The following is a 27,694-nucleotide window of genomic DNA, read 5'->3' on the forward strand; positions in this document are numbered from 1 at the left end:
AGGGCTCAGAGGCCAAGGTCTGGATTACAGAGGGCACCTGGCCTCCCCAGGCTTGGAGAGGCGGGGATCCCACAACCCTGCAGCTGCCTGGCAGGTCTGAGGTCAAAATCGCCTTCTGAGGAAGTGCCGGGTCAGTTTACATTACTGTGCAAACGAGAGGGTCTGGGCCCTGGCAGTCTGGCCAGAGACCTTGCAAACCAAAGCCAGCAGTCAAGCAGCCCTCTTCCCTCTTCCCTCCCACATTGCCACCCCCCCCCCGCCCCCCAGTTCTCCTAAAGAAAGAATCTTGTTTTCCCAGGTTCTCATCTGGGGTATTAAGCTGCTACTAACACTCCTAATTAGATGATTTTGTTCTTGGTCTGTTGCGATGGTTCTCAGAAGACATTTCATTTGTGTCAGGACATGATAATGTCCTAGACTAATCTTGCTTGAGAAAAATCAAAAAGGAAACAATCCCCCAAAGAAGTAGCCTGCTCAACAGCTCTGAGCGCCTACCCTGCACCCGAGGGCTACATCTGTTACACTCTCCAAAGGAAACGGAGCCTTCACCTGAACCACTGCAACAAACCCCACTCTATTTGCCATTAGACTGGGATCTCTGGGGAATGGATGCTTAGGGGGAGGAAAGAAGAGCAGAGAGGAAGTGCCTGGTCAGATAGGAGGAGGGGTAGAGCTGGAAGGGCAGCGGCTAAGAGGGGGAAAGTGGGGAGAGGCAGGAGATTAAAAAAGCAGCTTTTACAAAAACCAAAAATAAAAATCAAAACCGTTAAAGATGCATAAAGTGACCCTTGCACTTCCGTTGTCTCTTCTTGCAAATAGAGGTGCTGCTGCTAGGGAACTGCTCCAGCACCGGTGTAAGACGAGTAGTTGCATACAATGTGTGACTCCAGATCTGGGGGGAGAGGGAGGAAGCCATCAGTGAGAGTGATATTCCCAAGGCCACTTAGCCCTCCCCTCCCCGTGGAAGCCTCTGTGCCCTCTCAGGGGAGCCGCCTGCTGCGCAGCGTGCGGAGGGCAGGGGAGCTGAGGAGGCAGGGCAGAGGACCCCAGTGACACCCCTGGCACCCTGTGGTTCACTGGCCCTGCCGAAGGAGCTGTGAGGGCAGAGAGGAAGCGGGTGGAGGGCGTCGGCCTGAGGTCTCTACCTGGCCCCAGTCACAGCCAACATCTGACTGAGGTAAGACTTCAGTTGAAGAATGGTGCCCACAGTTAAAACAAGTGTGAAGACCGTACAGTAAAAAGTATAGAATTTAGTACTAGAGGACTGGAGTTCAAGTCCCAGCCTCATGTTCACTGGTTATTTCACAGAGCTACTGTAAGAATTATGAGATACCTGCCCTGGCTGCTGCGGCTCAGTGAACTGAGTGCCAGCCTGCGAACCAAAGGGTCACCAGTTTGATTCCCAGTCAGGGCACATGCCTAGGTTGCAGGCCAGGTCCCCAGCTGGGGGCGCAAGAGGCAACCACACATGGATGTTTCTCTCCCTCTCTTTCTCCCCCACTTCCCCTCTCTCTAAAAATAAAATCTTAAAAAAAAAAAAAAAAAGAATTATGAGATACCATGTAAAGTACCTAGAATATCTGTGAAGTGACAGCTATTATTAAGAGTGATATTACTGAACTTAAGCATGAAAGCAACTGGTAACTGTCCCCTGCCCCACCGACACCTGTGCTTCAGATCTAGCCAGGGATGATGAAGCAGATCCAGTGTTTAGTCACCCTCCTCCCTTCCCGCCCCGGGCCCCACTCACTCGGATGGGCTGCAGGCTTTACCAGTGCGGTGGCACATAGCTGTATGCAGGGGTCCCCTGGGCCCTGTATGTTGGCATGGAGACAGGGTGTGCCCCAATCGCAGTGTGCTGGGGTGCGGTCAGCAGGGTCCCTGAGCATCCAGAGAGAGAAGAGCAAAGCTGAAGAGGCTATCCCAGGGAACTGGGATGAAGAGGATGAAGCCACGGTCTTTGCCACAGCTGCTCCCGCCTGGGCCCCTACCCCCTAGCCAGCTCCTGAACTGCCACCTGCCCTCCCCACCTTGCCAGGGCTCATCTCCTTTGAGAAAGCTTTCCTAATGCTCCAGGACAGAGCCAATCACGCTACTACAGTGGCCTTCTTTCACTCTTCTTTGCTTGCTGCTCTCACAGCAGGACCATCATACTGAGGGGTAAGTTGATTTATGTGGCTGTGCTTCCTACTAACCTAGTTGTCCCTAACGGCAAGGCTCTGGTCTGATCTATTGGTAACTGGTACCCAGGACCTGAATGAAAGGCTGGTACCAAGCTGACTGGATCTGGGAAATGAGAGGCCTCAACAACCCTTAGGTTAGGGGCAGGATAAAACCCTAAACACCCAACTCCAGCCCACTCGAACCCTCAGAAGGTGACCCAGCTGATTCTTTAGAAGTTGGGACTCTAAAAATCATTCACTGCCTTCTTGTCTTCTCACGCTCTTTGGAAAATAAAATCATCCAGACTTCCCTAAACCTGCTCTTCCTCTGGCATCTCTCCCACCTCTACCCTCAACGTTCCTGAGGGGCAGGGCATTGGTCTAATTTCCAGAGTAAGTCAGAAATACAGAAGGGTCCTTCTGAACTCCTGCTTCTCCCACTCCTTACACTTAATTACTGGACAGGTCCTTAAGCTCCTGCCGCCTAAGGAACATTGCCCCACACCCTCCTTTCTAGAACCCCTGCTGCTATCAGAGTCCTAGCGTCCTCATCTCCCCTCTAAACGACAGCCTCCCTTAGACCTACGTGCTTCCAGCCTCTCGTCTGGTTCTGCCCCTATCTGCGACCAGAGAGAATGTTTAAAGCAAGCCCCACCTCTCCTCTGCCTAAATCCCTTTGCTAGCTCCCTGTCAGCTAAAGGTATTCTCTTCCCCACTTGATCGCTGCTGACTGCTCCAGCCACCCTTCCAAACTCATACCCCTTTCTAAGTGCCTTGGACCATTTCCATTCTGTGAACAGGCCATCCTCCTGTTCTTTTGCTGGCACTGCCCTTCTCTCTCTCATTTCTCTGGTTAGCCTCTGTTCACCCTTTAAGGTCTAGTTCAATAAGCCTCCTTGGTGAAATCTTCCTCATCACTGCGGACAGATTTAGAGGATCCTTCCTCTGGTTCCCAGAGTCCCCGGTACAGGATTTTCTCCTGCCATGCTACAGTCAATTCCATGATTGTTTGCCACTAAGCCATGAGTTCCTGGGAGAGGGGGATGGATGGACGTTGACACGAAGGTGGCCCTTACCTGCTGACATCGCCATGGTAGTGCCAGCCACCATGCCCATGGCCACGCCGTTTGTCCTGGGGGCAGCTACAGGTGCCGGGTAGATGGCGGAGGGAATGCTGTTGGGCTGGACAACCGTGGTGTGGTGGATGACGTGGGGCTGGGCAGCATACACTGGCTGTGTGTAGTAGGCTCCCTGGGTGGAAAGAGACTGAGGTCACATAGGCTTTTGAAGAGGTAGGTGAGATGTGGAGAGGAGGAGAGGAGTGGGGGAACCTATTCTTCCCAGACCCTAATAGATGGGGCCAGAGAAACACTGTCCAGGCCAGGGACACCGGGTATGGGCCCCAGGTGGGGCTCCCCTTCTGTCTTGCTATGAGGAAGTGGACAATTCAGTGTGGGGCTCAGCTTCTGGTCTGAAAAATAAGGCTCCAGCCCTGTTCTGCCTGGTTCCCGGGGATGCTAGGATGATCCAAGGGGGTAATAGCTCTACCCCCTTAACACTGACTTTAGCATTTTTAAAATGTTTGTACTTTATCGCAACGTACTCTATAAGCTTCCTAAAGGTAAAGGCAATACCACAATCAGTGAGTGAAGAGGATGTGGTCACGGCTGGTGTGCACGTGTGAGGGAGAACTAGCGGGTGTGTCGCACTGTGCGAACGCTGCTGTTGTACATGTTGGGAAATGTCCTAAATGCAGAGCCTGTCCCTAGATGCCTCTTACTACTATTTCCCTTTAGAAGAAAAAAGGCTGAGGACAGAAACAATGGTCTGAGGTGACTTCCTACTGCCTGGATCACAGGGCTGCTTCCTGCTATCACAGCGACAGTCCTGCTGGCCCTTGGGAATAGACAGGGGTCCCTGGATCATCTTAACCCACAGCTTCTCAAATGTTCCTACTAAATGACAAGAGCTTCAGAATGTGGTGGGTAATCTGAGATCTGAAAGCATAGTGCAAAGCAGCCGACCGTGAACAAGAAAAATTTATCTCAAGCTTATCTTCCTTAAAAGGTTTTTCATTCTACTCTACGGCATAGCTATTTTTAAAAATTTAAAGTGTTCTCCTTACTACTAAAACCTCATGTACAAATGTCACTCCAGCAAAATGTGCCATGAGTATGTTAAAGCCTCATAGTTGAAGGAGCCCAGAAGAGGGCACTAAGGGGGGGGGGGGGGGGAGAGAGAGAGAGAGAGAGAGAGAGAGAGAGAGAGAGAGAAAGAGAGAGAGAGAGAGAGAATAACGTGCCCAAGGTCATACATGGAACTGGTGGCAGAGCCTGAGCACTTACCTCCTCCCCACTCAGACTTTATCAAGGAAGGGTAGTTGCCCAAGATATAAGGGGTCTCTTCGGAACTCAACCAATAGCTCCCTGTGTGACCCTGGACAAGTCACCCCCCTCTCTGGGTCTCAGATTCCCCACTTGTATGAAAAGAAGTTGAGCTAGATGATCCCCTAGGGCCCTTGTCCCTCTGGCATTCTGGGCTCCATTGACCTTGGTGACTTTGTGTCACCTCTGCCCCCCACTCTAGCCCCAGGGGCTGAGGTGGAGGGACAGAGTGTACAGACTTGCAGAGACATGTTTCAGCGACACACTCTTCTTCTCTTTCTTACCCGCACCCACCCACCTAGGTTGGTGGCTCCTTTACCTGCAGAGGAGGTGGGCCCAGGCTTCCACATGTACATACCTGGGCATACAGATTCTGCTGGGGGTAGGCACTTCTGATGGGATACATGGCCGTCTGATAGGGGTTGGGTGATGGGGAGTAGGGGGGCGGAGCAGTATTACTCTGGGTCGGTGGGACCTTGTATGGTGTCCCTGCAGTATATCCTGTACCAAGACAATAAAAGAGACTTCCAATTAGTTGGCAGAATAGCATTGCTGAAGGTAGCAGGTCCCAGTCACGACTCCCCAGACAAGAATGGGGTGAATCCAGGCTGGAAACACAGATGAGAACAGACAGAGAACAGGGCTCCACCCAGAGAGCCCTGGTCCCAAGGCAGCTCCCTCAGTCCTGGTACACAGGGCTGCATGCGTGATTCTGGCATCTTTTATTTCTCTGGGTCTCAGGGCTCTCATCTATAAAACTACAGATGGAATCAAATGATCTCCTAAGGGACCTTGTAGCTCCAACAGTCTCGGATTCTGAGCTACATGCCGTGAGGGGCAGGTGCACACAGATGGGAGACCCTCAACCTGCTTGCTCTTTATTGCACTATCTTGCTGCTTTTTCTCCTAAGTACTCAGGGTATCTTTTGCTGCTGTTTCTGTCCTTCTGTCTTGCTTTTCCCCTTACTCTGTTTTCCCCCCATGTATCTCTCTCCCTCCACCATATTCCCCTTCCTCCCTGCCAAGTTTTAAGGTGAAAACTCCATATTAAACACCATTCAGGGCTCCTCAACTTCAGAGATACTGAAAAACTCTGCTCTGTAGAGCTGCCTCTTCCTCTCCTCCTGGGGCTTGGGGCAGGGCCACCTCTGCCTGAGGGCCTGAAGTCAGGGGTCACAAAGGTTCACATCAAGTTCGAGCCCAGGCCACGGGGGTAACTCAGCAGGGTAGACAAGGGCTGGGGGTGAGGCTGAGAAGTCAGGCCCCAAGAAACTCACAATCGGTCACTCAAACAAACTGCACTGCTTTTCAATCTTTGGGAAAAGAGAATCTGAGTCTACGTTCACAGGAAAATATTGAGACATGCCATCACACAGGTACAAAAATCGCAAAATGAATGACTGACAGAACTCAAGGACCTATATAAGGGGACCCTGGGTCTTAGCAAGGGCAAGTCTTTTATAGGAAACTTCTCCTCCTTTCTGAGTTGAAGGGACGGCGCCATACTGTCACAAATCTCTCTTAGTCCACATCACAGCTCTGCCTTGGTGCCCCCATGTCCCCAGTGAGTTGGCAGGACATGGGAGCTGCAGTTTAGGCACCACAAAACATGTCCTTTTCCCTCCCTGGAATTCTCTTTCCACCTAGAGATCCACAGTTTGTTCCGTGAGAAACCAACTTTGTGGTCCAGTTCACTTGGGAAATAGCAGCAATGAAGACGGGGCGGGAAGGACACATCCAAGAGAAGGGAGCACTGATAAGAAGCAGACACGAGCTGGCAGGGGCTATGCGGGCAAGCAGTCTGCAGCAGGTTTCTCCGCTTCTAGGCTATGGAGCCAATCACAAGAGGTGGTAACAGGATGAGAAGCAGAAGCTGGGGGGACACAGGGAGCCTAGGTTTGCAGACATCTAGAGGGAGCCATCTGAGGGTTACTTCACCTTAGAGATGCAGCATACTTATCTGCACAACAAAGGGGGTTGAACATGTCCCAAAGAGTATGCAAGGGACACAGAGGGATCTTAATCATTGTTTTACAAAAAAAAAGAAAAAAAGGAAGAAAGCAGCAGCAATGTAAGAGAGATAAATGGGTTGGTTTGTTTTTTATTCCATGACCCTGAGAAGTTTTAAAATGAGAGGATGAACCATATATGAATATCTAAGATAGGGACACGCAGGAGACTATTCCCAATTAATTTTACCACAGAATCTTTTATTCATACCATTAGCATCTAAACTAGGCAAATAACGGTTTTTGGTAACCATAGCCTGTTTTGGTAAATAAAGTTTTACAGTAACACAGCCATGCCCGCTCACTTACACATTGACTATGGCTGCTTTCCTGCCTACAACGGTAGTTGTAGCAGAGACCATATGGCCTGAAAAGCCTAAAATATTTACTAACTTGCTGACTCATGATTTAAAAGGATAAAACAAGGTATGAGGAGTCCTGCCGGAGAGGAAAGCATCTCTCCTCTACAGGAGGGCAGGACACCCCCAAACCCTAAGATGCCTGTCTCTGGAGGCTGCCCAGCACTGAGTACGGTTATGAGTAACCCAGAGCCAGCCTGACTACCTGGGCCCAAACTCCAGTCCCGCTACTTAACAACTGTAGAAGATATCAGTTTCCTCACCTGTAAAATGGGAGCAGGGTGTAAAAACAGTTACCTACTTTGTAGGGTTACTGTGATGAATACATTAATAAGTGCAAAGCCCTTCATAACGGTTAGTTTTTATCCTTTTTCTCTGTATCGAGAGTGTGAGCTTCTTGTCCTGGGGGTGTCCAAGCAGAGACCAGGCGGAAGGACTACAGTAGGCAGGAGGGTAAACTACGACTTTCATGGCATGATCCAACTTGTAACACAGACTCTTGGATTCTAAGATTCTAAAATTTCACGATCTAAAATGCCACCATTTCATCATTCTTTCAAGTTAACAAGCCAACAATGCTGGTGACTCTCCTTTATGCTCCGGAGACCGTGCTCTGGAATTCTGATCCCTTGGGGAAACCCACACGTCTCCTTCTACTCCACAAGGACAACCGTCCTACAAAGTGTTGAGATCATCCCTCTGACAAAAATGAAAAGGCTCCAAGAGACTGCAGTAGAATTTGGTTTCCACATCTAAGAATAACCTTGTCTGAGCCTGTTTCCCTTTTTTCATGTTATGAAATGAAGACACACACATACTCAGAATACAAATCAGTAGCCAAAACATCCCTGGCAGCCAAACTGATGATGCTGCAGAAGGCCTTGCCTGTTTGTCCAGACAGCCTGAGCAGGGAGAAGCAGCATGCAGAGCTAGAAGAGGTCTCAGAGATCATGCCTCACAGATGCTATGAACAGATGCTGAGAGAGCGAGCGACTGCTCGCAAGGACTCAGGACTCAGTGCTCCTTCCTCCAGCTACAGTGATTCTCAAGGTTACCATCTGTGTCAGAAGGCTGCAGAAACTGTCCTGGGGGGGCCCCCATTGGCATGAGTCAGATCAATTCTTTTTTCAAGAAATACCCTCATTTACATTAGAGAATATCAGAGGGACCTTTCTAATGCTGACCTTCTGAGTATTTCATTTAGACCTTTATGAGGAAGTCATTGCAGAGGACTTTCCACAACTGACTGGTGGTCCTGTTCATACCCTTGAGGAAATGAACTGGAAAATCCCCTGGGCTATAGCCTGGGGTACCTTCAAGGTCATTACTTTGTGCATCTAAGTAAAAGAAGGTATTGGGTTTGATGCAAAAAATCTCATGCATTTTGCTCAAATGAACAGTCAGCTTACTCATGGGAAGCCTGACTCTCCTTAAAGGAGCTCTACCTAAGTCTGAGGGCCACAGAGTTATGTCTTCGGAATGTTATGCCTTAAGGACATTACAAACTTGAATTCAATGCTCTCTGTTTCAGATGAAGAACCTGGAGCCCAGAGGGGCAGAGACTTCCCCAAAATTGCACAGCAAATCAGTGCAGAGCTGGGCCCAGAGTTCAGGTCTTACCATGCCCTGGGCAGAACTCCTTTCTGAGCTATAGGTCTCTGTAGTCCAATCTTGGGCATTTGGTATATGAGCCTTTGTGTCACCATTTCACTAAAGGCGGTATCGTGACAGAAATAAGGAATATGATCACTTGAAGTCCCAGCTTTGCCTTAAAAGAGGATTTGCTTGTAATTCTCTTTTCTTTCTCTCAGATTCCTAACTGCAATATTAGGCTCCATCACATGGGATCATAAAAGGAGCATGTACATCAGCAAGGCAGAACCTTTTCAGTCCTCTCTTCAGTCCTTCTGCATTGCCATAAATCTTTTTCAGTTGCAGAGCCCTTACACCCTCAAAGGCACTGATCCTCACATCAAGGATGCCTTTTAGACAAAGCTCTGTCTGATTCTTGCCTTGACCCTCAAGTCTCCTTGTTAGTAGCTGAACAAGGGAGTGCTGAATAAGTAGGAGGGAGACCTAATTACAAACAGGCTTAGCAAGTGTTGGGGAAATTTAACTGAATCTGTCAAAGTGCCCTGAATTTTCTGTGGCATTATAAGTCACAAAATCTATGTGCTAGGAGGAACCGTGATGGGTATGGGTCAGTCAATCCCCCCTCTATTTAAAATTGCATAGGTTGATACCCTACTTGCTTAAAAGAGAGTGGACTATGATAACCTGTGAGAGGGCAGCAGGATACAGCTACTGGACATTTCAATGGGAAGGCAGGAGGATTTCAACGCGGAGGGCAAGGCCTTCTAATACTCAGTTTCTCACTGTAGAAAAGGTTGCCTCTGCGGAAGTGAGCAAAGGCTAGTGGGCCAACTACTGGTCAGGGCAGAATCAGGAGTTTAATAGCTGGAGAGAACCTTAAGAGATGACCTTATATTGGAAAATCCAAGGTCCAAGGTTACACACAACCGAATCTAGAATCCAACTCTTTTAGTCTTCCACTCCAGGCCTCTTTCTGCTGCACTACAGCAGATATGCCCATAACCATCTACATCCATAAGTGTAGATATATGTATATGCCCACTTACATATATAATGCCATGGGTATCTGGAAATACTTCCCACTGCTGCCATCCCTCTCTTAAAGAGTACAATTACTCTTATGAAAAAAGAGAGTAATGGCAGCTTAACCTGGGTGATGTCTTTTGCAAGCTGCACTGCTTACTAGTTGGATGGTGTATTTGAAAGGTGTATGACCTTTCAAAGTGAAATAAAAATCTACCCAAGTAGTAGGACCACAGTGTAGATTAAATGAGAGGGTGATTATGAAAGCATATTCTCCAAAAGGTGAGAGTTATGTTATATATAAACATAAGGTGATGTTGACACCTAGGAGCAATGCTAACTAAGAAGAAAATCACAGTGGGCATTCTGAAGGAAAAAAATGCCATGTATTCTTCTGATCTACTTACTTCATAGATTAATAGCCCACTCAATCACATACTGTGGGGCTAGTCTGCAACATCCCACCCAGGTCCCGTTCAGCCCGCCGCTGGAACAACCTTAGAGACAGGCGCTCACCACATCCGAAGCCGGCCATTCCTCTTTCGGATAGCGCCACTAAGGTGCAAAGTTTCCACTCACAGAGTCAAAATGCCACTCAGGAATTTCTAAACTTTGGTCCTCATTTTACCCACTGGAACCATTTTGTGTTAAAAATAAGATGTGAAGGCCAAACCATCAGTCATCTCACTGAGCCTCCAGATGAGTGTGACCAGTGTGACTGGCCAGATGGTTTCTGTCCTCCCTGGAGACTCCAGGTACCTACGCTACTCCCCTGTGCAGCTTCCACAAGGGCATTATTCCTCATGCAGGGGGCACTGTGGCCTCCCAGAGGGTATTCAGCCATATTTAGAGACATTTTTGATTGCCATAATGAGGGTTTGCTGCTGGCATCCAGTGCGTACAGGCCAGGGATGCTGCGAAGCATCTTCCAGTGCACGGGACAGCTCCCCACAACAAAGAATGACCCAATCCAGATGTCCACAGCACCAAGGCGGAGAAACCTTGTGCTAGCTGGAAGAGCCTTCTCTGTCTAAAGGTCCACAGGCAGGTGTTCTCATGTTCCCTCTGTCCTTTCCCTTGAAATGTATTAACAGTCCTTCCCTCATCAAACTTGTTGGCCAGGTGAGCACCCCCGTCTCTCGCCCTCACTGCTTTGTGTCTCTCCAAAGCTGGTTGCATAATCAAAGAGGATGACCTTTCCTGTATGAGGAGGGCTAGTTTTGGGGGTGCGTGAAAGAATCTCTTAAAATAGTCTTATGTCACTTTTAAAATTCCCTTTCGTTTCTTCCTAAGAGACATAACAGTCTCAACCAAGGGGAACAAGGAAAGGAGGAGACAGGCTGTATTTACTGAAAGCCGCAGAGGATGCTTGGTAAGTTCGGTTCTCGGTCCCGGTGTCCACTGGGAGGTGGAAGGTGCCTTCAGTGCCACAGGAAGACGAGTTCTGTGGCCAGGCCTGTTTCATCAGCAGAGTTGCTTAAGGGAAGACACAAGAATGGCATTAGGCAGAAATAAGAAGTGGGCAACACCAATCACAGACACAAAGCAAGGGTCTTTGGCTGGATGAAAACACGTAACGCAAGGGGTCCTGTTCAGACTCACGGGATGGTTCGGCCTTCCTACTAGGTGGGCGGGAGAGAGGAGTGCTGACGTGTGCTTCCAGACGATCTGAAACCTAGGAAGTCTGAGCTTACACTAAACTAGGATAGCCAGAGTTTTCTGCCCGCTACTGAAACCACAGAGATGCCTATGAATACTGCCTCCTACTGTGTGACATTCTGGTCTAAGGCTCTGGACTGGTCCTTAGCTGTTTTCTCATGAATGTGTAGCAACTTGGAGCCTTTGACTGTATATTGACTGTATATTGAGTAATCTTTTCTCATGCCTGAAATCTCATCTGCAGGTATATTTAATAAGTAGCTTTCAAAGACAGACCCCAAAATAATTACCACATGACACAAACCTTCCTGGACTTGTCACCTGTTCTAAAGGGACTGAGCTTTGGCAGCTCAGAAGTCCCATACTGGCCAGGGGGATGGGCACTCCCTGCTAGTTCCTTCTGTATACCCAACTGGGGCCAGACAGACAAACCTCTTGCACACCCTTTACACCTCCTGCTGAGGTGCACTGGTGCCTCCCTCACTTGGAGATATCTCTTCATGAATTAGAGATGATCTTTTGGGCCATTAAGAAAGTAAATGTCAAACTTGAGGTAGGTGTGAAATATAGAGATGAGGCCCAGTTTGAAAGAAACCTACAAAGAATTCCCATTCTGACTCAAGCTCAGCTTGAACATTTGAAGGATGATGCTTCATATGTTCTAGAAGTGGGGAATAACTCAAAAAAACTTACCTTCATGGTATCCTGTGGGGAAGGAGAGAGGAAATAGGGTTTCAAAGGGGGGAAATGCCTAACATTTTAGATATTTCCCATGATATACTTTCAAACACTAGAGGAGAAACATTCTTGACCCAAATTGCTACTTAGGGGGGAAAAAGACTTTTTAACAGTATCTTTTCCATTCAAATAAGATCTTGGGAGTCGTGGATATGGGGTGTTTTTAAGTATATTAGGAGGCGGTGGGGCTGCACTGGCATCAATTAAATACACTTGAAACATTTTAATGAGGGGCTACAGTAAGACAGGATGTTATGAGAAGACAGTGTACCTATATACTCTAATTCCACCAGGATAAGGATAGTCCACTTCCAGAGAGAGCCCATAACCCTCTGCCTGCCCCAGTAACAGGTGATGCCTCTGGTTCCTTCAATCATGAAGGTACTGCACGCAGTGAAGGAAGTTAAGGACTGCTGTTTTTGCTGGTCCAAGGCTAGGGATGTAGCTGCTGTGGGCTGACTCTGTGCTCGCATTAATGGCCCGCAATACATACAGCAGGTGCTGAGAAATGAGAAGAAAATCATGGGCAGGGAAGTGACACTAAAAGGAGAATTCTGGCAGAAAGAATGGAGACCCAGCAGGATTCCATGCAGAGTCCACGCCTTGGCTGGACACCAAGACATGGCTGTGCAGACAACGTAGGACGAGGGCAGTCAGTTTTAAACAATTATCCTGGGTTTCATTTTCTGGGATTGGGGGTGGGGTGAGTAGGGCCTGGGGATTAATAAAGGATCCAATTAGTGTTGAAAAATCTTATCAAGCTGTCTCCAAATTTAGAACCTGCCACTCCATGTGGCTGGACAGCCCTGCCCACCTGAAACAACTCCCTAAAAAGTGAAACATGTAGCTCTGGTAAGTAAGACAGAGCAAATCCATGCCCTCAAGACCCCACAGGGACTCGCAGGAGGCCTGAATTTGGCTGCAGAGAATTTGGAGAATTTGGAGGTCCAGTCCCAGTCCAGCTGTTTCCCCAAGTGGTGCATACTTTACCATAATTTTCATCATAAGCCAAAAGTCTGGCATTAGCCTGAAGTGCAACAAAATAAGTAAGTCAAAATTAACCAAACAGTGACTGAGGCCTACTGCACTCAGCACTGAGGGGAGCGCCACAGTGGACAGGAACACACGTGGGTCATGGTCACCGCACACAAGGTACTTATGGTCTAGCTGGGGATGCAACACAGCCACACGCCAACCAGAGAGTGAACAAGACAGCATCACACACAGTAAAATAACATTCCAGGTTAGCCAGGAGAGAAGCAAGTGCGACTGGGCCTTGGATTATGTCTTTCCCAGGTAATCAAGTGAACTAAACTATACATGTTCCCAAAGAAGTATCTTCTGGTTTCATTATAAAGAAACACACTTTAGTATTTTCTACATTTCTTTATATATTAGAATACTTACTAATTTAAATAACTAAATAGGAAGACTTAAAACAAAAAAGACTACCAGCCATCAACCTGACTTCTTCATCAGTTAGTTGTACCACATGATCTTCCTCCTCCGTGTACAATTCTAAAGTAGCCCATCCTGTTGGTGGTAGCAGTTCAGAGCTCAGTTGTGGGATGAAGACAATCCAACTGAACCTTTCAGAGGCATGGGAACGAGGAGGTTGCTTTGACAGGTATGTCTGCTCCTGGGTGTCATGAAAGGTACCAGCTCCTAGAAATGTTTCTATGTTTTGAACTGGGTGACAGTTAAATACAAGTGTACACATATGTCAACTATTACCTAGCTGTACATTTGAGACTGGTGTACTATGTGTACTATAGCACACGTGTTATTCCTCAACCTAAAAGAAGAGACAGAGAACTCTTGGCAGAGAAGGGCCAGGGCCCAGCCACAGCCTGCTGCCCACATCCAGGTGCTGGGTTGTTCACGTCCCCGGACACGGCGCCCTCACCCCCTCTGACACTTGAACAGTCTGTTAAGCACACTTACAAGGAGGAGAGGCAGCAAGGGACCATCATCCTGAACAGTGCAGTAAGTCAGGAAATCTGAGTGCTAGCCTGGGCTGTGCCACTTATTGATTAACTGTGAGAACTTGGGCAAGTCACCACCTTTCTAAACTTCTGCTTGTTGTCTCACAAAATGGCAAGAGTTATCACTCCTGTTCCCTTGATAGTATTAAAGTGAGGATCAAAAGTAAATTGTCACCCAGTTTTACAGTTTCTAATCGTGGTATCTGTCGCCTCCTCCATTTTCACAGCTGTGGACAGTTCTAATTTAAGCTCTCATCTCTCGCCTGAACTACCGCAACTGTTTCCTCACTGTGCTGTTTATTGTTAAACCTCTGTCATCTCCAAGCTGTGCTCAGAGTGATATTTCTAAGTCCTAAACCCAATCACAAAACCTATCTTAAAAACACTCCATGGTTGCCCACTGCCTACAGCCTGAAGGCTGAACTCCCTGTGCAGCCCTCAAGGCCCCTCATGATCTAGTCTTGTGATCTCTCTAGACCCTCTCCTTGTTCTCACTCTTCAGCCCTGTATTACTGCCACACAAACTGTTTATCACTCCCAGAATATGCCCAAGGAATGTCACATCTCTGTATTTTTGCTCACAATGCTCACTCTTCCTGGCCCAGTCTTTCCCCAAATGCTACCTGGTAAACATTTATTCATCAATCATGAACTGAAGACTCATCTATCTCTATTATTAAGTCTCTTCTTTTCCCTACCCTTTGACCACAGCCTAGGCCGCATATGGTTCACTAGCCCAGCCCGTTTACTTCTTAGAAGCTGGCTTCTCTGTCTCTCCCACTAAACTGTGAGCTCGTCGAACAAGGACCCTCTCTTGCTGGTCTTGTATCTTCAAAGGGCCAGCTTAGGGCCTGGCACAGAACTGTGGATGCTGTAACTGGAGGGGTGAGGAAGCATGAGAGCTTCTCCCACTTTTTATGGAGTCTTATGTCCAAGTTCATACAGCCTATGGCAAACAAAAAAATGACTCCCCATAAAGGATAGGAGGAACAAGTCTGCAACTAGCACAACTGAAGTAATAAAATTACCCCTGGCTGGTATGGCTCAGTTGGTTAGTGTTGCCCACAGACCAAAAGGTTGCGTGTTCAATTCCAAGTCAGAGTACATGCCCAGGTTGCGGGTTTGATCCCCAGTTGGGGTGAATATGAGAAGGCAACCAATTGATGTTTCTCTCTCACATCAATGTCAATCTCTCTCCCTCTCTCTCTCCCTCCCTTTCCCCACCCCCTGCCCCCAGCAATAGGAAAATGTCCTCAGGTGAGAAAAAATAATTTTTAAAAAATTTTAAGAGGACAGGCTGGTAGCATTTAAAGGGACCTCAGAAATCATCTGGATAAAACACATTATCTATGGCCTGGAAACATTAGCAAATTGCCCAAGACCACACAGTCCACAGCAGTGAGCGGCAAAGAGAAATTTTTACAGCTCATCTCCTGAAAGATGCGCCAAACATAAATTCAATATTCAACAAATAATTTAAGAGCAGAAGTTGAGATGGTGTGCAGAGATTTTACAATAACATTGTCCTGAGCAGCCCAGGTGAGGGTGGTGAAAGTGACAAGTTCCTCCCATGGTCCCTTCCTGTCTATGACAAAAAGGACCTAGTCAAGTTACACTGCTGGGACCCTCACAGGTGCCCAGAAGTTCCTGTGGTGCCTTGGGCCTGGAGTCCACACTGCCCAGAGAACCCTCGCTCTGGTCCCTCACTCATTTTAGCACACTTGGCCCTCACATCTTTCCATACAGGAAAATGTCCTGAAAAAGATCCAGAGCTCCAGATCTGGGCTAAGGAAACAGATTGTATCTCTAGTCAACCGGGTCTTCAAACATGTCAGACTGCCAATGGACATAAAGAATCTGATTCTGGGGCAGACTGTTAATTTGGGGTTCTTAGTGGCATAATCCAGGCACTCCTCCAAGGGGCTGCCACAAAGCCAACAGAGGAGCTATACTGACTCAGGAATTTTTGTTCATTTGTTTGAATTGAGCAGCCAGGTCAGGATGAAAGTTTCTGACCTAGGTCAGATCAGGACCCCAGAGGTGAGGAAGGGGAGAGACGCCTTTTAGTGCCATGATCCTTCACTACTGCCCTAGGGGACGGTTTATGTGTGTCTCCAACCCATGATTTTGCACCATCAGACATGTTCCTGCATGCTTTAGGAACTGCTGCTGAGCCACCTGGGGGAGCCCAAGCCTAGGGGATGGGATTTGGGGAGGAAAGGGGAGGGGATCTACCGTTGTTATGAGATAACACATTCATAGGCCATAATACATATGAGGAAAAATAGCTCTCCTACCATAAGCTGAATGCAGGAACTGAAACTCTGTTGGATAGAAATGTTAGTTGAAATTACCACTAAGAATTTGTGCAAAGTAGTACACATTGCAGTTACAAAAACAGACTTTGTCTCAAGTTAGCAGTTTACCCCAAGCTACACAAGAAACAGAGAATGCAGAGGGTGTGAAGTGCCTCTACCCTGGAGGGGAGTGACAGACTTGCCATCCATAAAAGCCCCTTCATTGAGGTGAGGCACCTTCCAGGCAGCTGACCCAGAAGCTGCCTGGACGGGAACAAGCCCAAGCTCCCGCTCTTTGCTTGCCCATGCGAAGAGTAAATTCAATTCTCCCAAGTACTGGAGAGGGACTTCACACATGACTATGTGCTAGAGGACACGAAGGTTCAGAGACAAAAATCATCATTGTGGCCTCTGAAGAGTTCTCTGTGAAGTCCCAGAGAGCTAGGACCAATGCAAAGGCACTTCATTCCCTGAGGCCTCTGGGAGCATGTGGGTGCAGCAGGAGTACAGGCTGTGGGGGTCAGACAGGCTGGGTTTGAATCCCAGTTCCACTGCTTTTTAGCTGAGCAACTTTGGACAAGTTAACCTTGCTGAGCAAAATTGGAGGCAAGAAGCACTAACTCACAAGACTAAGGTAAAAATTAATGTTTGGGACATGCCTTGCACAATGCCTGGAAGACAGCAGGTGTTTATAAAACAGAAATCCTTTCCTTTGCCTCTCCCCAGAATCGTCATATGTCAAATGGGAATAATGTATTTGTACTTTACAAGGCTGCTATGAAATCAAGTGAGACAAGAGATGAAAACGATTTATAAACAGATATCTTCTGAGACAGTATTTCATTCTGACCTATATTAGTTACCCTACTTACTCTTTCCTCTCATTTTCAAGTCAGATTACCATTAATATGACACATCCTTTGGTCTCCAGATTCTGAAAACAAGGCCCAGTTGGCTCCTTCCTCTTGGGAGGGTGGGATAATTCTTAAGTAAGAACCCTGAAGTCAATAAGAACTTTGGAAAAAGCTCCAAGTACCTACATTGCCTTCAGAAACAATGAAATGTTTCCCTGTAACCTGGACAGATGACAGATTAGGGTTCTCAGAGCTGCTGACAATAGCTCTCTGAGGCAACTTCTTGGTCTCTGTGAAGAAGCTGAGAGAAATTTAAACCTGAGAGCCTAGATCCTTTGCAGGTTTCTATCCCACAGGCAACTCTCGGCATCATCATAAATGGCTGGCTCTGGCAGGAAGCAGAAATAACCTACTTGTTCCCTCTGTCCTCAGTCAGAGTTCCTCTACAGCAGGAGCTCCCCCACTGCAGCCCAGAGACCTGTTGAATGCAGAGGCCACCCTCCCAATATATGAAACAGATCAGGTGTGTGTGCTCTATAACCCTGGTCTTCCAACTCCCAGTTTGGGGCTTTCTGACACAATGAGCTAATACCACCCTCTCTAATGGATTTTGTGCATTTCTGAGCTGGGTTGGTTTAGTCATAGCTTAGAAATATGTTGACTTTTCAAAATACAAAATTGAAGAAAATAATGTTTGATGAGGGAAATATGAAGTTTGTTTTAAAACTGAAGCTTAATCAGTATTTTATACATGTCAGGAGCTTTCCAATCTCTGCTCCCCGCCCCAACCCCCCAGTCTCAGCCTCCTGTCTGTTCTCCCTTCCCTTTCCACTCTGGTTGCTCTAGTCTAATCCCTCAATTTCTCTCTGGCCGACTCCAAGTGTAATACAAGGGTTAGGAGCACATGCACGTGTGGCGGCAGGATGCCTGGGCTTGGGTCTCGTGCTAGTTTCCCAACTTCTAAAGTTTTAGTTTTTCTAGGTGGACAATGGGAATAAGAACAGTACCTGTACTAACCTCAAAGCTTTGCTGAGGTATAAAACAAGTCAATATCCACAAGGAGCTTAAAATATTCCCTGGCACATAGGGACCATTCAACAAGTATTAGCTATTTATTCCCCATCCTCCACTTTCTTGCCATACCAATCCCAAAACAATTCTCTCACCATAAATTCTGAAATTTATGAGAAAATACCGCAGGGCTGGGGAATAGTCTTGACAAATTCATAGCCCCCACCCTCAGGTGGGCTTCCAATGTTACACACCTCCTACTTTCTCCCTCAAGTCCCTATTGCTAGCCCCTCTGTGAAGACTCCCCTACACTTTCAATCTCAGGTAGACTGTTGTTCCCTCTTCTGCTTCCTCTCCTCTTACATGTATTCCTTCTACAATACTCATCACACTGCACAGCGATGAATTTGTTTATATGCCAGCTCCCAAATGGACTGTAAGCTACTGAGTCAAAGGAAGCACCCTTTCTTTCTTGTCTATCCCACTGTGGGAGACATTCAACAAATAAATCCTTGCTGAGTAATTGAAGAGGAACTGACAGAAAATCATCTACAACCCTGATTTCTCAGATGCTAGGTAACTTGTCCAAGACCTCACAACTAGTGAGGTGAGTAATCGGGATTCAAACCCAGGACTAACTGCAGAGCCCATACTCTTTCTCCTGCCCCTTGAGTGTTAAAGCACTGGCTGAGTGTGGGAATGAAGATCAGTGAGAAGGCCTCTGTAGTGCTCCTAGCCCAAACTAGAACAAACTATTTCAGCATCCAAGGAGTGCTGGGTCTTTATTATTTTTGAAAAACAAGTTCCTTTTTCAGCTTGAAAACCAGCTCTTTCTCCTCTGGTGGCAAGTCTCTCACTTTCTTGCAAATTCACATCCAGAAAGCTGGCTATGTGTGTGCGTGCGTGCGTGCATGTGTGTGAGAGAGTGAGAGAGAAACAGAGAGAGACAGAGAGACAGAGACTGACTGATTGATTGATGAGTCTCAATGACACCCTCAAGGGCAACTGAGCAAAGAATGGATTTGGATACCGTTAGGGAGAGCAGAAAAGGTTCCGTGAGGAGGATGCATGTCTTAGACGTTCTAACAAAGGAGATATGGGTCAACCTGAAGTCCCAAGTGGAAGAGATTCTACTTCTGCCCCCACCCTAAGGTTGAACTGCCCCAATTCCCAGAGGGAATTCCCAGGAGAATCATACTTAGACAAGTTGAGCCCAGAGCAATTAAGGACAGGGAAAGGCCAGCAGGTGGGTTTGCATTTCCAAATATAATAGATCCCACCTCCCACCCTACTCATCACTATTATCTCTACTTTCTCCTTACCTGGAGCATAACTGGGGCTATTGGTAGGGTACAGGCTGGGATTGTAGGCAGGGGCGGCTGCTGGGTAGGCTGTGGGGTAACCTACAAAGAGACAAGAAAAGCTCCATTTAGCTGGGCAAAAAGAAGAGCAAATTTCTGAGGAAACATATCCAGGTCCCAGGCTTGGTCTTCAGCCTCTTCATGGGCCATTTCAGACAGTGTACGTGACTAGCTTTTACCTTCTCAAGAGAAAAGCCACCAATACCACAATCCCAACATATGTAGATTTCCTATTCATTAAAAAAAAAAAAAAGTACAAGAAATACATGTCTATATGATCACTGTGAAAATATGGAAATACTATAGAAATGTGTGTGATAAAAAGCATATGTGTACTTTTACGATCCTTCTCCCTGAAGGTAATAACAGTTTAGCATCTATCTTTCCAGTTTTCTATATAATTTCATATACATATATTCAGTGGTGTGCTGGTAAAAACAATTGGCTGAGGGGACTGAGGTGAAGCTCTGTTTTGCAGCTTTTGCCAAGTTTCATAGTGTAAATAACTCCCACCTTCGCCAATTTCAAGCTACCAACAACACTGAGCAGCTGGAAAGCGATGCTCACAATTGGCTTGAGAACTCACACATGCCAGATCCAGCCCACTGATGCATATTTTATATGGTGTTTTGTGAGGGTTTTTTTGAAAATTTTTATTGTGGCAAAGTATATGTAACAAAATTTGTGATGTTAACCATTTTAAGTGTACAATTCAGTGGCATTAATTACATTCAGGATGCGGTGCAACCATCCCCACTATGTGTTTCTAAAACTTTTTAATATCCCCAAACAGAAACTCTATACTCTATAATAAACAATTCTCTTGTTACACCCCTTGTTAACCTCTAATCTACTTTTTATCTCTATGAATTTACCTATTCTAGATATTTTACATAAACAAAATCAAATATAATTTGTCTTTTTGTATCTGGCTTCTTTGACTTTGTGTACTCTTTTCAAGGTTCATTCACATTGTAGCGGGTATCGGAACTTCATTCTTTTTATGGCTGAATAATATTCCATTCTATGTTTATGCCACATTTTGTTTATCCATCCATCTGTTGATGGAACACATGGGTTTTTTCTGCCTTTTGGCTACTGTGGACAATGTTCCTATGAACATTGGGACACAAGTCCTTGTTTGAGTCCTGATTTCAATTCTTTTCGGTATATACCGAGGAGCAAAATTGCTGTCATATGATAATTATATGATAATTAAATGTTAAATCCCCTTTAACATTTCATATAATAAGGTGTGGTGATAATGAACTCCTTTAGTTTTTTGTCTGGGAAGCTCTTTACCTGCCCTTCAATTCTAAATGATATCTTTGCTAGGGAGAACAATCTTAGCTATAGGTTCCTGCTTTTCATGACCTTGAATATTTCTTGCCAATCCCTTCTAGCCTGCAAAGTTTCTTTTGAGAAATCAGCTAACAGGCTTATGGGTATTCCCCTGTAGGTAACTAACTGTTTTTCCCTTGCTGCTTTGAAGATTCTTTATCTTTAACCTTTGGCATTTTAACTATGATATGTCTTGGGGTGGGCCTCTTTGCATCCATCTTGTTTGGTACTCTCTGTGCTTCCTGGACTTGCATGTCTATTTCCTTCTCCAAATTAGGGAAATTTTCTTTCACTGTTTTTTTTCAAATAGATTTCCAATTTCTTGCTCGATCTCTTCTCCTTCTGGCACCCCTATGATGCAACTGTTGGAACACTTGAAAGTGTCTCAGAGGTTGCTTATACTATTCTCGTTTTTTTGGATTCTTTTTTCTTCTTGTTGTTCTGAATGGTTGCTTCTGGTTCCTTATGTTCCAAATCATTGATTTGATTCCTGGCTTCATCCACTCTACTGTTGTTTCCCTGTAAATTCTTCTTTATTTGAATTAGTGTATCCTTTGTTTCTTTCTTTTAAAGATTTTATTCATTTATTTTTTAGGGAGGGGGAAGGGTGGAAGAAAGAGAAAGAGAGAAACATCAATGTGTGGTTGCCACTCACATGCCCCCAACTGGGAATCTGGCCTGCAACCCAGGCTGTGCCCTGACTGGGAATCGAACCAGTGACCCTTTGGTTTGCAGGCCAGTGCTCAACCCATTGAGCTACACTGGCCAGGACTATCCTTCATTTCTGACTGGATCTTTTTTATGCCATTGAGGTCCTCACTAAGTTCTCTGAGCATCCTTATAACCAGAGTTTTGAACTCTGCATAAGATTGATTGCTTATCTCCATTTTGTTTAGTTATTTTTCTGGAGTTTTGATATGTTCTTCCATTTGGGCCATGTTTCTTTGTCTCATCATTTTGGCAGCCTCTCTGTATTTGGTTCTATGTATTACATAGAGCTGTTTTGATTCCATGTCTTGGTAGTGTGGTCTAATGTAGTAGGTGTCCTGTAGGGTCCAACACAGCCTTCGTGTAGGCTGTATACATCCTCCTCTTATAGTTGAGCCTTGATTGCTGCTGGCAGGTGAATGGGAGGGATTTACCTAGGCCAGTCAGCTGCAAGGACTGTCTGTGACCACTGACCACCAACCTCTCTGCCATCTGTGGAGGATCAGCTGTACGGATGCAAGGTGGTGTTGCTCTGACATGGTCTGTACCTGTCTACTGAGTGAGCTGGTCCTGTGGTTTCCCGGGTGGTGAAGGCCAAGGTGATCCCCCACCTTTGTTTTGCCTGGGGCCACCCTGCCTTAGCTATAAAGCAATCTGAGATGGCTGCTACTTGTGCTGGGCTTGGAGATTTCAGGTGAAGCCAAGCTGTGAATCTAGGCTGGCTGCTGGTAGTGCTGGGCCTGGGGCCACATAGCAAGATGTATGGGAGCTGGGGGCTCACTGAGGCTGGCTGTTGCTTCTTTAAGAGGATTTAGAAAGTTGTGAAGCATGAGTCAAGATCAGCCATTCAAATGGAAAAGCAGCTTGGGTGGGCCCATAAGTTGGATGTGACAAGAGTCTCTGGGGACCTCCAGGATGGGGCAAATGGTATTTGCCTGGTTGAAGGAGTCTCAGGTATGGCATCAGCCTGCTGGCTCAGTGGCTCTGTGTATGGAGGGTTCAGAAAAGGGATAATGGCCTCTGTCTGCCTTTCTGTCCGGGAGGAAGCTGTCCCCCAGCTCTCACCTTGATGCCAAACACTGCAGTTCCTCCCTGTATGTCACTGGTGCTTGAACTCAGAGGTAGTGAGTCTGAGCAGGTGAGTCTGTGTGTGGGTTCTTTAAAGGAAGCTCTTGGGACTCTAGAAGTTTCTTCCACCAACTCAATCCCTGTTGGCTTTTGCAGTCAGAGATTATGGGGATTTATCTCCCTAGTACTTGGAATCCTGGGTTGGAGGGCCTGGTGTGGGGCTGGGACTCCTCACTCCCAAGATATCCCTCCCAAATTTTTATCCACCCCATGTGGATGTGGGACCAACCTGTTCTTCATCTCCACCCCTCCTAGCAGTCTGGATGGATGTGGTTTCTTTTAATTCCGTGGCTGTCAGACTGCCATTTAATTTGATTTCTGATGGTTCTGAGTGATGGCTCTTCTACATTTTAGTTGTAATTTTTATGTGGCTGTGTGAGGAGGTGAGACATGTTTACCTATTCTGTCATCTTGACCAGAAGTTTATCATCATTGAGGTTTTGATTTGCATTTTCTCATGCTTAATGATGTTAAGCATCTTCTCACATACTTGTTGGCATTTGTATATCTCCTTTGGAGAAATATCTATTTAAAACATTTGCCCATTTTAAAATTGGGTTATTTGTTTTTGTTATATATTCTAGATAGTAAACCTTTATCAGATAAACAATTTGCAAATATTTTCTACCATTCTGCGGGTTGTCTTTTCACTTTCTTGAAAATGCCTTCAGTGCAAAAAAAAATTTAATTGATGAAGTCCAATTTACCACTTTTTCTTTTGTGCTCATGATTTTGGTGTTATATCTAAGAATCGACTGCCAAATCCACGGTCATGAAGATTTACCCTTATGTTTTCTTTTCTTCAAATAGTGTTATGATTTTGGCTCTTATATTTAAATAATTGACCCATTTTTTTATATGGTGTGAGATAGGGATATATATAATTTTATAGTCATCTACTAACACTTTCACATTATAATTATTTTCCCATGTAATTACACATTCTTCAAAAACATTTTTAATATCTTTTAAATATTCCATTACGTAGCTATATCATATCATTGAACCATTTCTCTACTTTTAGATGTCTAGGTTGTTTGCAAATTTTCATTATTGTAAATAAGCTAAGAGAACAACCTAAATAAATCTTTGGCTGCATGTCTGATTATTTCTTTAGGAACCAGTTCTAGAAATGAGATTTCTATGTCAAAAGACAGCGCTATTTTTAAATCTCATCCATTCAACAAATATCTGAGTATCAACTCTGTTGCAAGACACTATGATCCCTGCCCTTGTGGAGCTTAGATTCTGAAAGTGTGTAAGAGGCAGTGAATAAATAGTAACTATAAACAAACACAGTCTTAAGTGATATGGGAAAGAGAAAAAGGGGAAGGTAAAAGACATCAGAGGTGCCCAGGGTTGGCGGCAGGCATTGCAATATTAAATAGGGTAACTCAACCTGGCTGGTGTGGCTCTGTGGATTGAGCGCTGGTCTGTCAACCAAAGGGTCTCCAGTTTGATTCCCAGTCAGGACACATGCCTGGGTTGTGGGCCAGGTCCCCAGTTGGGGGCATGTGACAGGCAACCACACATTGATGTTTCTCTCCCTCTCTCTCTCCTTTCCCCTCTAAAAAATAAATAAATAAAATGTTTAAAATAATAAAAATAAAAATAAATAGGGTACCCAGCATAAGACACATTGAAAAGGTAAGATTTTCACAAACATATGAAGTAAATAAGAGTTAACCAAGCAGCTGTCTGAAAACCGAGCAGTGCAAAGGATTAATCAGTGCAAAGGCCCTAAGTTCTGAGCATATAGGACATGCTGAGGACCAGCAAGGAGGCCAGTGTGGCTGAAGTGGACTAAGCAAGGGGGACAGTAGTAGAAGTCAGAGAGATAAAGAGCTGGTCAGTTCATGTAGGGTCTTAATAGGTTCCTGTAAGAACTTTGATTTTTACTCTGAGTGAAATGAGATATCATGGGGTTTTGAGCAGAAGAATAACATGATCTGACTTATGGTCATTCTGATTGCTGTGTTGGAAACACACTAAAAGAGGGGAAGTAGGGAGAAGCATAGAGGCTATTGTAAACTTCTGCCAATAGATGATGGGGCTCAGATAAGGGCTATAGCAGCAAAGGTGACCAGAAGTGACATGCTTAGTCTTCACATATTTTGCCACACTACTTTCTAGAAAGTATCGATTTGCACTTGCACCACCAATGTGTAAGATTGCCTGTCTCACCGCTCCCTGTAGTGTTTTTTTAAATAATTTATTTATTTGTTTATTTATTTATTTTTAGAGAGAGGGGAAGGGAGGGAGAAAGAAAGGGAGAGAAACATCAATGTGTGAGAGATACATTGATCAGTTGCCTCTTGCACAGTCCAACTGGGGACCTGACGTGCAACCTAGTCATGTGCTCTGACTGGGAATCGAACCAGCGACACTTGGCTTGCAGGCCAACGCTCAATCCACTGAGCCACAGCAGCCAGGGCCTCCCTGTAGTTTTTTAATGCTCATTGGTATTTTGACTGACAATGAAAAGCAGATTTTAAAAGTCAAAGATTAAATCCCTAAGTCCCTAAAAGCTTCTTTGGGATTTGTAAATATTGAGCTTTAATAATGTATCTTTGTTAATATACCTTTCTCTAAATATTTTCCAGTTCCAAAGAAAATTATCTCTCTTCCTGAGACCCCTCATTCATTTTCTGATTTCAGAATGAGGTAGCCAACTTGTCAGTTAATTAGCAATCTGGAGATATGCCACTTCTCAAGAAGAAAGTCAGGGATTTAATCTGGGAAGCAAAATGATCCAGATTCAGCTCCATGTGAGAGATTATGCAGCCAAGGGTAATGACACTCTTGCCATGTCGCTGCAGATGCATGCCTTCCACTTTAGGAGCTTTTATATGATGTTACTTCAGTTTGGCAGATAAGGCCATTTGGTCCACATTCACATATGGGCTAGAGCCTCTTCTACACAACAGGCTCATGGGATCATTCATTCCAGCCTTTACATCTCTACTGAGAGTGAACACCTTTCCTGAGAACCCCCAACTCCATGAGAATGCTCTGATTAAAAGTGACTTCTCATACTGCACCCAACTCTGACTACCTGTAGCTTCTACTCTTTAGAACAGAACACAACTGAAGATACTTCCATCCCCAATTACAGAATTCATTACACTGTACTTCACTGGTTTGTTTATATTTCCTGTCTTGCCTCGCTCTCCTAAAACTGTAAACTCCTTAGTCTTAGTTGCCTGTACACAATAGCTCTTGGTCAGTTCCTCCTTCCCACTCCATGCCCTGGGCGAGAGTCTTGTGTGGCTAGTAGAGAATAACCCTTCCCCACCACCAACTTTCTCTGTCCAGCAAGGCATCAAGATGAGCTGAGCTTTCTCCCCACAACTTTTTTGCCTTTGTTTTCATTATTTTGTTTCCTTGTCCCCAACTGATGATTCATCTTGCTGCTTCTGTTGACAATGATGTTGTCATCTCTAGTGCCTAGCACAGATAAGGTACAGAACAGGTACTAAATAAAAAGATTTCCAGGGAGATTGTATTCTGAAGCTAGGAACGGTTTAAAATAAAAGAAATCCAACAGGGTCCCTGGCCTTGAGAGGTCACTAATGAGAGAGAAAGACAGGGAAGTTGACGGTTACAATGCAGCCTGAAAATTACCATGACAATAACGAAGTAGGCAGAGAAGGAGCCTTCACCAACCAACATTTATTTAGTGCCTACTGTCTCCCAGGATTATACTGGGCACTAGGTGTTCCTGGATGTAGACAAAAAGGAGAAGGCCATTCCAGGCAGAAGCATGGAGGGTAGCACTGCTGAGGCATTCACAGTGGCTAGGCTTGTACCCTCCTTGGCTCTAAGGAGCATGACTGAAGGGTGAATTACACCTGAGAGGGAAGGTTGTCTTTCAGGGGTTTGATCTCATCATTCTACCTTCTTGTGACCATGTCTCCCTTTATGGTAGATGACCCTAACTTACCTTTTTAGCATCATCTGTCTACTAACTATGCCCGAGTTACCTACTGCTAGACCAGACTTCCCTTCTGAACTTCTGGCTCATACAGCACCTGACAGCCTGCTCAACATCTTCACTTGGATGTTTCCTACTCTCCAAGGTTATATGGCAGAGTGGTTAAGAGTGTGATCTCTGGAGCTAGACCCAGACTTAGGTTTGAATCTCAGCAACACCACTAATTATATGTGTGATCTTGGATCATTTACTTCACTTCTCTGTGCCTTAGTTTTCCTATTTGTAAAATGTGACTAATAAATATTACTTACCTAATAGGTTGCTAGAAGTAGGAAATTGTTTAAGGCTTCACAGAGTTTGCTATTATTATTTCAAAGTTAAAATATTTAAAAATAAGCCCTGGCCAGCATGGCTCAGTTGGTTGGAGCATTGTCCAGTAAACTGAAAGGTCATGGGCTTGATTCTTGGTCAAGGCACGTGCCTGGGTTGGGGATTCAATCCCCGGTCAGGGTACATATAAGGCAATCGATTGCTGTTTCTCTTTCACGTTGACATTTCTCTCCCTCTCTCTCTCTTCCCCTCCCTCTCTAAAATCAATAAGCATACCCTCGGGTGAGGAAAAAAATAGGATAAAAATAAGAAGATAAAAAAATAAGAGTTTATTTCCTATTCTCCCACTTCCTCCCAAACCTGTCCCTCCGCAGAATTCTCCTCACCAGTAAATGACAGCTTATTATTCTAGCTCCTCAGGCCAAACACCTTAGAGCCACCCTTGACTCGGTGTTTTCCTTCCTATCCACATTCAATCCATCAGCAAAACCTTTCCGTTCCACCTTCAGATTGTATTCAAAATCTGGCCCATATATCACTGCCTACACACTTTCTATCCTACTCCAAGTAATCATTATTTCTTACCTAGATTATTGCAATAGCTGGTCTCCCTCCTTCTGCCTGATTCCATGCAGTCTAATTCCCACAGCAGCCAGAGCAATCCAGTTAAAATAATAAATCCAATCTGACACTCCTCTCATTAAGCCCCACAGTAGCTACCATGACAATCACAGTGAAATCCTTTTAATGACCCACTTGGGCTTCAGCTACTTCCCTAACCTCCTCTCCTACTATTTGCCCCCATGCTAATCTACTCC

The 27,694-nt window shown here is 45.5% G+C and overlaps 1 protein-coding gene across 2 annotated transcripts in view; it reads right to left on the reverse strand.

Moving 5' to 3' along the window:
• Nucleotides 1-266: 266 nt before the first annotated feature.
• Nucleotides 267-27,694, reverse strand: part of FAM168A (family with sequence similarity 168 member A) — a 175,540-nt gene continuing 148,112 nt past the window's right edge. The window contains exons 3-9 of one of the 2 annotated variants that reach the window (XM_090265244.1): nt 19,397-19,477; nt 16,210-16,236; nt 10,881-11,006; nt 4,905-5,047; nt 3,239-3,413; nt 1,751-1,881; nt 267-892 (exon numbers count right to left, since the gene is read on the reverse strand). In XM_090265244.1, coding sequence (XP_090121370.1) covers nt 1,769-1,881; nt 3,239-3,413; nt 4,905-5,047; nt 10,881-11,006; nt 16,210-16,236; nt 19,397-19,477 — 665 coding nt within the window. In that variant the 3' untranslated portion in view covers nt 267-892; nt 1,751-1,768. The remainder of the gene's footprint in view (nt 893-1,750; nt 1,882-3,238; nt 3,414-4,904; nt 5,048-10,880; nt 11,007-16,209; nt 16,237-19,396; nt 19,478-27,694) is intronic. The other variant, XM_090265237.1, reaches the window with a different exon arrangement.

This window comes from Furipterus horrens, unplaced genomic scaffold (genome assembly GCF_987537825.1).
Source record: "Furipterus horrens unplaced genomic scaffold, mFurHor1.1.pri manual_scaffold_2, whole genome shotgun sequence".
NCBI lineage: Eukaryota > Metazoa > Chordata > Mammalia > Chiroptera > Furipteridae > Furipterus > Furipterus horrens.